General features: G+C 39.3%; 1 protein-coding gene across 2 annotated transcripts; it reads right to left on the reverse strand.

Annotated features, from left to right (window-relative positions):
• Nucleotides 1-7: 7 nt before the first annotated feature.
• Nucleotides 8-12,437, reverse strand: LOC147308583 (endophilin-A2-like). 2 transcript variants are annotated; one of them, XM_086270797.1, is made up of 9 exons: nt 12,206-12,437; nt 5,948-6,016; nt 5,577-5,793; nt 5,193-5,326; nt 4,784-4,942; nt 3,798-3,901; nt 3,306-3,439; nt 3,113-3,172; nt 8-2,421 (listed from the first exon to the last, which is right to left on the reverse strand). In XM_086270797.1, exons 1-9 carry the CDS (start codon nt 12,248-12,250, stop codon nt 2,234-2,236), a joined length of 1,110 nt encoding a protein of 369 aa, XP_086126923.1. In that variant the 5' UTR covers nt 12,251-12,437; the 3' UTR covers nt 8-2,233. The 2 variants fall into 2 exon arrangements, with proteins under 2 accessions (XP_086126923.1, XP_086126924.1); XM_086270798.1 differs by lacking the exon at nt 3,113-3,172 and having other exon boundaries at nt 12,206-12,432.
• Nucleotides 12,438-14,739: the final 2,302 nt, after the last annotated feature.

Below are 14,739 nucleotides of genomic sequence, written 5' to 3' on the forward strand. Positions count from 1 at the left end.
ACACGGGACAAATTACTTAACATTTATTTAAAGAAGCAAATGGACAGCATTCATTCATACACCACATTAATTATACAATACACAAGATTACATTTAGCATAGAGGTAATTCATACATCCTAAAGATAATCCAGGATAATCCCACTTTTAGTCTCAACATTTCTCCCTATTGTGTCACAGTTACAAAAAATGAGGCATTGCATATGGCAAAAGCTAGAATAAAAAAAACATACAAAAAGTTAGGCTACTTTCACAGAAAATTCAAAAGCGTGCATGATGGGGGGGAAAAGAAATAAAAGCTTTATTTCCACAGTAAGAGCAGCAGCTGACAAAAGCTGATCTTAGCCCTTTGTTCTTCATGAATATTATACAAGCTACAGAACAGCTCAACCTGAGCCCCTGAGTCCCTGACCCTCCTCCTCTCCTAAACTTGGGAAGGGGGCTTTTGATTAGGTGTAATGAGGCATGTAAACCCACACCTGAACCACAATTATTAGTCTGCTATGCCAAACCCCCGGTGCAATGCATACCACTAATAACAGAGCACAGATGCAAGCAAAACATTAAGAGGTATCTACTGTGATAGCAATGATGGTATTATGGACTGGGAGACTGAGCCTCAGAGGCACCGTGGGCTTGGGATGGGGTAGATAATGAGAAAGGGGGTAGGGGCACAGGGGCAGGTGGTGAATAACGCATAGTGGGGGAGGGCATAATCCAGTGCTGTGTGCCCTTGCCTGCTGAAAAGACCTGTCTGTTCCACTCTCAGTTTAAATGGAGATGGGAGAGATGAGTGGGGCAGGGGGCGGTCTAACAAGGGGATCATGACAAGAGGAGAAAGTTGGCATTCTAGTGAACAGCACAGACCATGACAGTTCATAGTTTGCTTGTAATAGGCTTAATTGGAACTGAAACCAGCCATTGTGCAAAGGTCCTTCCTTATTATTTGTAAATTCAGTACACAGTCACTGGAAGATAGTAACCCCCATCAGGTCTGATGCAGTTTCGGCCTGAAAACTGAGGCAGGTACAAAAAACACCAAACACACATCAGATTAAATTCCACGCATCAAATTGGAGGTTAGAATAATAAGGCCAAGCTCACCCGAGCACTGACGTGGAAAATGCACCAGTGACAGAAAGTTCATGAAACAAACAGCTGAATTAAAAAAAAAAAAAAAACACCCCACAGAACATTATGAGTGACACTGCCAGCAGTATCAATAGAGCCTGAGAAAACAGGAACTAAAAGAACATGGTTTTGGCTTTGGTGTAACGTTGCACAACATGAACGGTGGGATGCTGCATGTAATCATCTGAAATATCAACACAATTGTGCACACGAACAGCCCTTTGCATTTTGGAAATTAAAAAAAAATAAAAATTCTTTGGCATCCATGTTGAATAAAATGAGGGCAGTATGATCTAGGTTGTAAGTAACCTGCGTTACATAATGTTAAATTGTAATTTTTAGAGTTTAACTGCAATTCTTTTTGTTAATGCTAAAACTACCAATGTTTAGAAAAAAATACATCTATTGACTCACTCACGCTGTTTCAACATCTGCAAACTAAAACTTAGGACAAACTACCCAACATAGATTTGGTAAGAAACAGCCAACAAACATCACAGAATAGTGTTGCTGAATAAGGAGCTAAGAAGAAACTCTGTGACCACTAGAGGGCGGCAGAGACTAAACATTGATAAAGGGTAGCCAGTCCTCCATGTTGGCGCACAGTACTAAGGCCTTAAGGTACAGAGATTAAAAATGGGAGTGTATGAATAGTGTTTAGAGGAACGCATGCATGTGTGTAGTACCAATATGAACAATGCATAGAACGAAACGTAATATTCTGAGTATAAAAACAGGATAAGAAAAATAAAGTTGTTGCACTTAGGAGTTTGTAGACCATTTCTTCCCCAAACACCATTCTCTCTCAGCATTTCTTAATCAGTCCTGGTGATAGAGGTGTAGTGTAAAAAGTGCACAGGTGCATAGAGAATGGCTATAAAACTCAGGATATGACAGAAGCACCCAAATATTACGATATAATTTGGCTCATCGAACATTCCTCTGCCCTTGATGTTTTTACAAATCTGTGTGTACTCTTTAACCTTGAGATACAAAATAATATTGGTCATTGTCTTGATATTTACTCTTTATATAATCTTTGTTATCAAGAGATCTGGTAAGCCTTTATCCTCCACTCTTCATAATCTTAACCCCTGCTGTTTTCAGTGTGGCAGAGGGACCATCACTTCAACATAGTTGGTGGGGAAGAATCCTGATTTTCCACGGAGGCTTCCTTCATACCAGTTCTCATCGATTTGAGAGACCAATTTAATGATGTCACCCTCCTGGAAGCCCAGCTCTCCGTCATTCTCTGGCTCAAAGTCATACATGGCCTTACAGCAAGGCTCAGCTGAAGAAAGAGACAGAGGCACAGAGATGGAGAAAGGGAGAAAAACAAAACAAAAAACAAATACAGTTATTCCATGGAAACAATTTCCCTTCAACGAGGTTAGTATATTCTCCTTTGAAAGGTTTTCATTATAGGGAATTTAACACCAATGTTTTCCAGTCCACTCTGTAGCCATGAAGTCCAAGTCATAAAAAATGGAAACATAAAGACTTTTAAGTTAGTCACCAGTGTGCTTAAGGAGAATCCTTCTGAACCTCAAGAAATCAATGCAGGAGTACAAATCAGGCTACATATTTTCCCCATTATTTTCTTCTCTTTTGTCTGAGAATTGATTCAGACTTTAAACTGCAAATTAAATATTTGGGTACATCACGATTGTTTTTTTTTCTTCTTGAGATTCAGAAGATTCAGTCATCAGTGCACTAAGCTGTCAGATACATACAACTTCATACATAATACCATACTCAATGGTTATTTAAGATGTGTTTTTGTTTGCCAATGAATGAATGTATGTATCTGCAGCCTTGGTTATTAATTGACCCACCAATCACAGTGTAGCAAAGCTAGTGAGACACTTCACACTAATGCATAAACTTTTCTGCTACAAAGATGTGCAACAGGCTGAGTAGTAGTAGTAGTAATAGTTTTAAGTTCAGTGCAAGTGACACATTTTCTTCCTCTGTCCACTCACGCCGTCTGTTCTTGATGGACGGTCTTTGGAAGGATGGCCCTTGATACTGTGCTGTGTTTGCTTAATGTTGCAGAAGGAAAGACACATCAGTCATATGAATGAGACGCACGCACGCACGCACGCACGCACGCACGCACGCACGCACGCACACACACAATATGAAGAGGGAAAAAACAGAATGAAAGAAGTGTACCAGAAGAGTAAGCTGGAGGGCTTGAAGCGGATGAAGAGCATCCTCCGTTTGAGTGTTCTACTTCTCCAAAATCAAAGGCTGGTTTGGGTTTGGGTGTGTACTCTTGTCTTGGGCGAGACTGAGCATCATTTACCCTGCAAACAATCAGAATCACAAACCATTACCTCTTTGAGCTCACAAGTAGAAGATGTGCCAATACAAATACAGACATGCTAACAAAGAGTTGGCCGATCTTATTTTGGGCTTTAATCCAATCACAAAAACTAGACACATTTTATTAAAAGAAAACAAAATGATCTAAAGTTCTAAACTAAACTGATATTTTGTTTCTCTAACAGAAAAACAAAAAACTAAACATATTTTGCAGCTTGGTATTCATTGGATGTAATCAGATGGATAAAAGATACGGCTGAATCATCCTGTCATGAGCCAGAGGACGAAGCCTCAACATACAAAAGGCATGCCACTTTCCAAAAATAGTCTGGTGCTGACCTTTCTCTCAGTTTGTCAGAAAGCTCCTCCATGATCTGTGTGGCCTGTCTGTGATACTGCAGCAGAGACTCCACAAAAGACGACAGCTGACTCACCTGCTCCACCTACAAAGGCAGAAACATGATGAGTATTTAAAAAACAGAAAAAAGAAACGAAACATGGTGACAGCAAATACCACACCAAACAGGTTTGACGGGTTTCGCGTAACTGCACAGCACATTGGAAAAAAAACAAGGCAAGTCAGGTGATACGTACTGCCCTTAAATACTTGTGTGTTTTGATGTTGGAGAACCTGTGAGCTGCCAACTACATGCATTTCCAAAACATGCAACAGTGAAACAGTTGGGCAATGTAATTTCACATGGTTCTCATGTTCGCTACGTAGTTTCTTATGTGACTTGCCACTCTTTTCTCAGTTTAGTGCTACTGTATTAATGCACCATTACAGACTTTAACAAGTAATCCATCAGCATACCTTGCATTATAATACATTTCCTCCTAGACTTAGATCTGCAAGTACTGGTACACAGATAGCTTGGCAGCCACAAAATCTGCCCTAAATCATTATTCTTGCTAAAATGATTAAAGATGACTATAGACTAAATAACCATGTTTGTTGACACTGAACTAGGTTAACAATTGGTCAAAATTAAAAGCTACTGCTGCTTTTAAACTCATTGGGGATCTCTTGTCACAATACATTCAGTCTCTATCAAAGTATTTTTCATTATGCATAATGCTGATAGTGCTGTAGAATAACAAAGAGTGTCTCACTGGCACTCCTGCAGATATATAATCTAAGTTTATACAGTCTTCCTACAAGTTAATCCTTTTGGTCTTACACAGAGCCACAAATGTGGCATTAATCACATCAATACTTTTGTTACATCAGACTCATTAAACAATGTCAGGTTTTCTTACAACTATCTGTTGAAGGAACTTGGCGCAGCAGTTCTAAAAGCCACATTGTACTACTTAATACTCACATCTGTCTCCAGGAGGTTGTGCATTGAGCGCTCAGCCAGTTCTTTGGACTCGTGGAACTTTTCCAGGGCCTGCCTGATCTCTTCATCTTGGATTTTACCTTGACGTTTCTTTTTATAGTCATAGTCTAGACGGCGGCCCTCCAACTTCTTCAGGTGGAACTGCAAAGTGGGGGTGGGAGATTAGTGTTACAATTAGGAGGATGAAATTTCACAGAATATATACTATCATACAAACATCAAAAGATTTTCACTTGTTCATAACTGCTTTGACAAATGTTCTTTGTCATTAGTGTAATTCAATGTCAGCTTGGATTCTGAATACTTTTTTATAACATTGTAACTCACATGCAGACTGTAGAGCTCATTAGTGAATGCCTAGGCCTGTATGCGCAAAATCTTTTGAGTCTACCTGAATGTCTTTGATGTCCTTTTCAGCGATTCCCTGCAGTGGGTCAATAAAGTTCTGCTTCACATCAATATCCAGCGCATCCTTGACCTCAGCCAACCTCTTCATTGACTCTCCTGCATCTATAAGAGCCCCACCTGTGGAAAATGCACACACAATTAGCATGAGCATGCCTAAGATAATATGAGTCATGTAATTAGCAACAATCAAACACAACAAAGCCCCCAAATTAACAATGTCTGTCGGCAACCCCCTCACAAATGCACACAACTCCCCTATCATACTGTCCACATTCTTGTGTCTTTTCCTAATTTAAAGCATATGCTATCAAGTATAACATGCCTCTTCTACCTTATATCTTTTCCTGCTATTAACTGCTGTTCTTACCAAAGTTGCTACTCTCGCCGATTTCATGTCCATATTTAGTCATACACTCCCCCAGCAGGCCCTCAGCCTGGGGGTAGCCTGGACTGTTGACCTGCCCACGGATTTTGGAAACTGTGGAGAGCATGCTAAGCTTAGCTCTCGTTGCTGGATTAGGCTGGATGTACTCTGTTGTTTTATTGAGGACTTCCACTACTGCTTTGCTAGTAATATCAGCTTTCTGGTGGCACACAAGAAATGAAAAAAATTTAATGCAAGTTGAATGCCATTAGGGCCACTTATGTAAATCAAAGGAAGCTGGAAGAAATTATTTCAACAAGCTAATACAACTTAAACACATGAGCTGTAAGTATTATGTGGAATGCAATAAATACCCTTTCAAGGTCCTTGAAGTCTTCATCCAGTTTGGTTCCCTCTGCACCTCCAACCTTCTCACTCATCAACTGTGAACCCAGAGCAAACAGAAAAATACAACTGACTGAAATTAACATTCTGACTGGCCTTCACGGAGGATTACGAAGACTGAAAAAGAAAAATATTTCATATAAAATTTCTATTGATATCCCTGTGAATGTTTCTGAAAACTGTAAGCCACTTTTTCTACAAATGTTGTAAACATTTGAGCTTGACAAATTCTGGCTTCTCTAAATAATCTCCAGAGAATCTAAAATGCTGGTTGTCTGCGCCAACACAAAATGCCTAACCCTTTGCATACAACTCTATCCACTTCCAGATCCAAGGACACCTGTGCTTTTAGAATAGAATAGAATTCAACTTTATTGTCATTGCACATGTCACAAGTACAAGGCAACAAAATGCAGTTTGTTTCCATCCAGAAGTGCTTTAGCCATGATACAGATATATTACAAATATATGTTAGCAATAATATAGATATGTGAGTATATTACAGAAATGGGTCTATTATGGTATGTTATAATGTACACGGTATGAAGTATGTTATGAATATGCTATAACTATAAGTATGTACAGGCTGTAGTGAGTACAGGCTATGAACAGGATATAAATATGAAAAACTATACAGAATATGAAATTTAAAAAAACTATACAGAAATATGAGATATACAGTTATACAGAAATGTGAACTATGCAGTTTATAAACAGTTGTAGAATTAAAAATTATCGAATTGTACAGAATGATTATTTACAGAGAATTATACATTAATGCAGTTAAGATAAGTGAAATATGTGGATAATTTCTACAGAGGCTATAGTGCTAGTGGTTGAGAGTGGTGGCTCAGTCCATGTTATTATTGTGTGTATGAGGGTACAGTTGTCCATTGTGTGTGTAGGTGGTTGTGGATGTGTGTATGTCCATGTGTTAACGTGGGGCAGATGTCAGGAGGCAGAGTTCAGGAGTCTGACAGCTGTGGGGAAGAAGCTGTTCCGGTACCTGATGGTCTTAGTCCGGAGGCTCCTGTAGCGCCTCCCAGAGGGCAGGAAGGTGAAGAGTCCATGTGATGGGTGACTGGGGTCTTTGATGATTTTCCCAGCCCTTTTCAGACACCGCTTCCTGTAGATGTCCTTTATGGCAGGAAGTGGTCCTCCGGCGATGCGTTGGGCAGTTTTCACAACCCTCTGCAACGCCTTTGCTTTTGTTGCTTTTAAAACTTTGTTGTTTATCTTTCAAGATTTTGTTTTAATTAACTCCCAAGTTCCAATACTTGTCCATTTTCCATGGGGGAAGCAACCTCCTCAGCTCTGTGTGAGGGACTGAGTTCTTTCCTCTTTACTTAGAACCATAATTCCATAAGGAATTATACTAGAAGTTTTCCTTTTTTCCCATTAGGCCAGCACAGACTTTTAGCAGAGTTTCCTACACTACAGCCACATCCATGGATAATTTTAATAATCACAGATGCAGGCTTCATCTTTCTTCCACTAGGTCTCCTGGCAAGCCAAACAGAGGCTCATTGTGTGTGCGCGCTCTTATTTCAGTTCAGTTCAGTCCAGTGCAGCTGTCAGCAACACACTACACATAAAACTCTATGAACAGATGGATCGATCAATCTCTCCAGTTTATTGTACACAGGCCTGGCAATGTTTTTTTCTAACCTTCAATGACTCTGAAATTCGCCCTAAGCACCTATCACCAAAGGGTTCATGGGAAATAGATTAGCCCTGGATGTTTCCCTATTTAGAAACTGAAATCAAAGAATCTCTTTGTACCAGATGAGAAGTTGTTATGCACAGTGGGAAGTCAAAACTTAGCTCATTGCAGCTCTGTGGTTTTCTGCCCTTATAACAAATCTGATCTGATCTGAAACTAATCAAAGGCTTGAGTTAAAAATACAACTATTTTTCTGTGCTTTATTGAACACAGACAAACACACATTCCCATTGCAGGAGGGAAAACAGTGAGTGAACATTTGGCTTTAATAACTCACCAAACCTCCAGCAATGACCTCAAACAAGCAATTAGGTGCAGATCTGACCTTGCAATGTTAGCTTAGCCATCTTCTATTGAGCACCACATGAGACAGTGGCAGGTTTAATTCAGCTTAGTCCAAGAAATGTCTTTGGCCAACAAGAAAAGTAAAACCAATTCAGCTCCTGTGAAAGGGTTTGGCTTCAGTATACTAAGGAGCAGAAATTACCACTTTAAAATCAAATTCATTTCCAAGTTCAAAATGGGCTAATTATAATGAATTATAATGTCAAATGGGGCCCAGCAGGCCCCATTTGAGCTGACATATTTTCTGTAAAAATATGTTGGATGATCCATATGACACCATGACACAGTCTGACAAGATGACTGGCAGTCTCCAAAAACTGGCAAAAAGGGAATACTGTAGCCAAAAGATGCAAAGCACAATGCCAAAACACTACACACTTCCTCCCTTTCAGAATCAGAATCAGAATACTTTATTCATCCCGAGGGAAATTAGGGGTTACAGCAGGCAGCACGCTAATGGCGCATGCGCACTCACAAAGGATGATCTCCCTCCATCTCACCCTATCCCTAACATTCTCTTTTTTCACACCAACACTGAGGATCTCTTCCACCACTAGCTCCATGAATCTCCTCTGTGGTCTTCCTCTGTTCCTCTGGCATGGCAGCTCTATATTATTGGTAAAAACACAAAACTCTGACCTGGGCCTGCACGTCTGGGGTAGGGCTGGGCCATATTATACCGTTCACGGTAATACCGGTATAATGTTAGGCAACGATAGGAAAATGAAATATCGCGATAGAACGGGAGTAAAACGCGCATGCGCAGTGCCTTTGTTTTCATACGCACATGGCCGATTGTTGAGTGAAACAGATGAACCAGAATTGGTTTGTAAAAATGGTGCAACTTCCGTGATGTGGAACTGGTTTGGTGTTTGTCCGTCAGATACACAACAAAGCACATTTTTTTGCAGAACATGCAAGCGGCCGTTGTTATTGTCATATTTGTCGGACTAAGATGCTCTTAAATCTGGGAGTAATCTGGGTCCTAAACTCCGTATGCTTCAGGTCAAACAACACTGCAGCATCACTTAGAGTTAAAAACTGTCTAAATTCTTTCATCTTTAATAAAACGATCAGCATTGCTGCTTTACCAGGTGTAACTATAAAGTTTAACTTCCAGGCATCCATGAAAACAAAAGTTATTACATTTAACGGAGTTAGAAGTTAGCAGGAAGCTAGCGGAAGTTAGCTCGCTAGTTTCGCTAGTTACCTAAGCATGATATAGCATGTTCTGACTGAGAGATTTCTGAAAAAAATCAAACGTACAGCTCTGCTATCACTTCCAACATAAATGAAGACAGGAAACTAAACAGCAGTGACGTTTGTAGGGTTACTGAAGTTGGGCTAGCTGGTATATAATGATGTGCTACGTGATCGCTAGCGACACAGCTATGTTAGCATAACATAAACAGTGAAGCTGGAGGACGAACACTAACACTTTTCCACTTATAAAAGTTAACGTGAAGGTTCTTCATGGTTAGAGACAAATGCAATCGCATGGCAGGGTGCTGTAAACGGACCAAACTTCAGTCAGGAGAACAACTGAGATAATCCATCCACAATACGAGGTTAGTCATTAATATACTGCAACAACATGGGAATAGAGAAGCTGCCAGAGAATTCAACATTAATGAATCAATGGTACAGAAGTGGAGGAAGCAAGAAGAATGAGTTTAATAAAGTTTGATTTATCTGACTGCTTTGTTTCGCTTAATGTGCCTTATAATCCCGTGCACCTTATGGTCCGAAAAATGCGTACTGCACACTGCAGTTTAATGTTGCAAAGCACCTCTTTTTAACCATATAACCATATTATACGTGGTTATGCTCAGGATATGTCAGCCCATTTCTACTGGAAATGCCTTTTGGTTAAACTTTCAGCAAGGAATTTGCATTTGCACTGTTACATTTTTATAAAGCTTTAATGTACATAAAAACCAGCTTCTTGTTTAAGTGAAAATAAATGGAAGGTTGTCTTTTTGCGCTAGTAATGTTGTGGAGTTGTATTTTGTCTCGCATCAATTATATCGTCGGTTATATCGTTATCACAAATTTTCAAATATATATCGTGATAAATATTTTTGGCCATATCGCCCTGCTCTAGTCTGGGGTATTTGTTTGGGATATTTTAATAAGATAAAGGGTAAAGCAACACAAAGTCCTTCTAATAAGGAGCAAATTAAAAATGGCCTCTGAAGAATGGCAGAAATTTGTGCAACACTGGTGGCCACATGCCGAGGAGAGATTAGTCTGTCAAACATAAAGGAAGTCTTAATAATCTGAGTAATTAAAGGTGCACTGATTTTTTTGATACGGTTATGAACCATTCAGCATTTATGTGATATTGCACAGGGATTTGGCACTTCACTTATAAACTGTAAAACATGCTGAAGGGCTTGTTTATTTAGTTGTTTCCTGCAACAGTGGCTATAGGAAATAAAAATTGTGGGGGGTTTTGTGTGGGCAAAGTACTAAAAACAGTAATTTGAAAAATCGCACATTTTATTTAAGATTTAACTTTAAAATGTAAATGTAGAATCTATATGTAATTAATATCTAGGCCATATGACGTAAGTCTGTTAGGCAATTACCTTACACAACTAATAATCTCCACCCCATTTTTTTCTTTTAAAACCTGAATGACAAGATGCTTAGCTGTGCTGGGCCAGGTAGTACAACTCAGATAAAAAAAACACTCAGTATAAATCTTGTGTGTTTGCAGCCATAGCATATTAAATAATTCTTGATTTTTCTATGACAGGAACTGGTCACTGTTCTGTATAGTTAGCAAACCACTTGTGCAGCTAGTTTAGCAAGAACTGGTTTCTGTGGATTCACCTATCCGTTGTTACAGTACTAACATAACAACTAGATCTGTGTTATTACTTGTGAGTTTGAAGCTGGCTTGGGCAGTATCCACATTACTAGGATTCCATTACTTACAATGGAAGACGCACACACCCACCGACGTAAGCGCAATCCCTTTTATATCACATGATGTTAGCAAAGCTGGTACAGGGACAACGCAGGTCATGGGCAGGTTTTGCATTTACATCAAAGGGCAGCTATTTATGTTTCTCTGATAACAAGCATTACTGTTAATGGATAAGTGGAAGCTGGAGACAAACCCAGTACAATAAATTCATGATGTAACAAGAATGCACAGACTTAAATTTGTGTAATCATCTGAATCTAAGCTTTCAAATCCCTCAGCTGTCTATGTTAACGTGTGCTGCTTCAGTTTTTACATGCTTGTTATGTGACATAGGAGATGCTCAGCAATGAGAAAAGCTAATGTTTAAAACACAGCACTGAACTCTTAAGCTTAGAGTTTTATACTTCCTTATTGAAGATGGAAAAAAAAAAAAAAGAACATTACACCAGGTGACTGATGAACAGAATATCTAAGAAATAATGACAGATCATTTTACACAGCTGGGAAACATATGAAACTTAAACACTTAAAATTAGTTTACTTTTAACTGTTATCATCTTAACAGGACAGCTCATCTGTCTCGGGGTTGTTGCGATACACCAAGAAACAGATAAGGAACCTTAGTTTTGAACAAGACTGGCTAACTGCCCTGCTATGGAAAACAACAACAACAACAACAACAACAAAACACTGAAAAGATACGAAGAAACTCCACCCAACGTACGAGGTCTCTGTTTGGGAGACGGAAAAGAAACCTCCGATTGTCTGCTGCTCTTTTAACATCAATTTAACAAGAGCACAAGCCAAGTAGTACAAAACTTTGGTAGAAGCTCGGTACAAATACTGTTCCCAGGTCTCACTTTCTTAGGGGAAAAAGTAATTTATCAGAAAACAGTGGGTGCATAAATACAAATCGTTAGACTTGAGGAAAACAAAACTTTTATAGAAAGATTAACAGCTGGGTTAACCAGTGCTGTGTCAATGTTTCGCTAATTAGCATTAGCTAAGATAAAGTCAACTATTAACTTTTACGTTAGCCGTTACGTTAGCAACACATTTGTCATATTCTGAAATGTTTAACAAAAACATAGCCTATGGTATATGCAGCAAGCTGGAGGTGTTTAATTGTTTGTTGTTAAAGTTTTCCGTTGTGCTTAACCAGGTAGTCAGAATGCTACATGGCTAACTAAACGACAGGCTAATGTTTAACTGTCGCGCGCTTACCTGAGTGGCTTTGTAAATCTGTTTTTTAAATCCTGCGACGGACATCTTTGCAGGTTTCAGCGTTGCCACCTGGACCTCAAAGAAGGGGGGAAACGTAAGGAAAGCAGTTGCTCTGAGTTCACAGCACAAACAGCGACTGAGCAACACGTCTCCAAACTTTGGATCGTGGATGAGAAGTTTGCTAAGCAACCACAGTTTCCTGGCTTCAGGTTCGTGTGGGAGGCTCCATCCGGCTGGATAAAGTAGACCAAAGCACTTCGTGTAGACTAATAAATAAAAATACTAATAAACTGCCCACCTTAAGGTATCGTTACTCCATATTAAAACTACAAGTACTGAAGCCTAAAGGTTGTTTCTCTATTCTAATAAGTAACTGGTCATTCGTTTTTCCACACGATTTCCACTACTGATTCACCTATTATATTTTCAAATAATATTTTATAGCTGAATATAAAAGATTAAAATGCATTTTAAAAAGTAAAAAAAAAATCTAAACCTTAATTTGAGGTGTTAAATTAATTTACTGAGGACAAAACGAGTTTGTAGGAAGAAAGTCACAGTCAGCTAAAGTGATTTCCTGAACTAACTAATTCTAGCAAATCGATTTTTGTTGTAGATCTATGGTTAATGGCATGTGGAAACTTTAGAGTGTACAGTGTACAAGATCAAGTACAACAATGCTCTTGGCTTTTCACGTTTGGTTTTAGCCCACACCGAACGGTAACCATATGCAAGAACTTTTTTCATGCAGCACTGTGAATTTTCTTTAGGTTCTAGTCAGAATGTATTTATCAATTATAGTGCATGAATTATTTTTTTTAAGTGGCAAATTACACTTTTTTTTATATACGCAAATTAACCTTACACCAGCACATTCTTGCATCTTGGTGAGCTCACCAGTGGATTTAGGCTGTCTGGATTGCTTCTTTACATTCATGTAATCCCAGTCTGTCTCCATTATATGGTGATCAAGGGTCTGTGGGGATCAGACCATCTGCTGCAACACTCCTAACTCTTCCAGCGGCTGAAGATAGCGCTTCACAACTCCCACTGTCTGGCATTGGGAGGGAAGGTTCACAGAAGCATGAATTTGGGACCAGTCTGAAGCCTCCCTGATAATGCTGTACAGTGGAAAACCGCCTATACATTTGCCTATATTCTTGTGCATTGACCTGTATAAATTGACACAAAAGCAAATAAATTACACAAACACTTCAAAAGAAAAAGAAACAATTTATTACATTCTTAAAACCACATATAATGTATCCCATTGGACAACAATATACTGTATATCGAGCTGTGTGACTCTTGGACTAGTAATATACCTCTTGTACATTTTGTCATACAGGGAAAGAGAAGGGAGACAAACATTTTTTTGTTTGAAGTTTTCTTTCTTCAATTAAAAAAAAATAGATCACTGACTTTACAAGACGAAAGTGGAGACACGTAAAGAAAAAAAAAATGTGGAGAATAGACAAATAAATGAAAATCACAGCAAAAGAAACATTAAACCCAATAACGAAATTCATCCTGAACTCTAACTTATTTACTTTATTTATTTTTTGTAATCCTATGCATCTTAAATTTAAAGTTACAATATTAGGACAAACGGGAAGGGCTTTGACACTTTGTGAGTAACATTCACAAAAATAACTTACGTCCACAGTGATTATGGTTATGCGTTTCATCTTAGGTGCAAAGGTGTGAGGAGTACAAGGCTAAAAGACGACACTGGTAATAAAGGGACAGGAGATCACAGCTAGCTCCCTGAGCAGCAGGCAGCAGGTCCTTGGACTCTGCTCGACAACCATCGCCCATCGTAAGACATTTATCCCCATCTCTATGCTAAAATAGAACCTTTAGAACGTGTGTTATTTATGTACATCAAAAAATGTAAACAGTTATGGGTGACTTTTGTGTGACAGGCTTCTAACAAAAGATACAAATAGCTCAACAGATTAAATGAAGTCTTAACTGGCATTGAAGCCCAACTCAGGGGGGCAGCTGGTAGCTCTGTCTGGCCTTAGACTAGTGTCCAATGAGAACGAGGAAAAGTATAAGTGCTTCGTAATAAGACAAGTGTCGGGTTTGGGACTACAGGAGGAGAGAGGAACAGCAAATGTACAAAATAATACAGTTGCACCAACCAGCAAAGAAGGTTAATGATACATATTATGGACCATCGTTATCCCGGCATTTAACCACCTGAAACACTGTGAGTGAAGACAGTTTAGCTGTGTACTGACTGCTGGTTAGAAACAGGTGGGCAGTCCTGGTCTGTCCGCTTGTGTTATGCAGTTCCTGAAGTCGTCAGTTGCCTTTTTGCATTCTCGTTTCCTTACTGTTTATCCTCTTGTCTTTTTAGGCAGAGGGGAGGGCGGAGGGACGGGACGCCACAGTGCAAACCGAAAGCTGACAGTTCAAATTCAAAACAATGTTTGTTTCGTTAAGTTCGAGAACACCGGCTCCGCTGCTGTGTTGCATCTGCAGCAAATGTCCAAACCGTCGCTTGGGGTGACGGCCGCGCCTTTGCC

This window comes from Aulonocara sp. 'chitande type north' Nkhata Bay, linkage group LG18 (assembly GCF_057382095.1).
Source record: "Aulonocara sp. 'chitande type north' Nkhata Bay isolate Kocher_YH1m ecotype deep benthic linkage group LG18, A_spYH_male_GT1.1, whole genome shotgun sequence".
In the NCBI taxonomy this organism is placed as follows: Eukaryota; Metazoa; Chordata; class Actinopteri; order Cichliformes; family Cichlidae; genus Aulonocara; species Aulonocara sp. 'chitande type north' Nkhata Bay.

Excerpts from the sequence above, each read along its gene's own strand:
- LOC147308583 (XM_086270797.1), bottom strand. The coding sequence starts at position 12,250 with ATGTCCGTCGCAGGATTTAAAAAACAGATTTACAAAGCCACTCAG. Across the intron at positions 3,902-4,783 it reads ACAACCTCCTGGAGACAGAT|GTGGAGCAGGTGAGTCAGCT; the intron begins GTGAGTATTAAG and ends CTGCCTTTGTAG. Across the intron at positions 3,173-3,305 it reads CCCTCCAGCTTACTCTTCTG|CAAACACAGCACAGTATCAA; the intron begins GTACACTTCTTT and ends TGCAACATTAAG.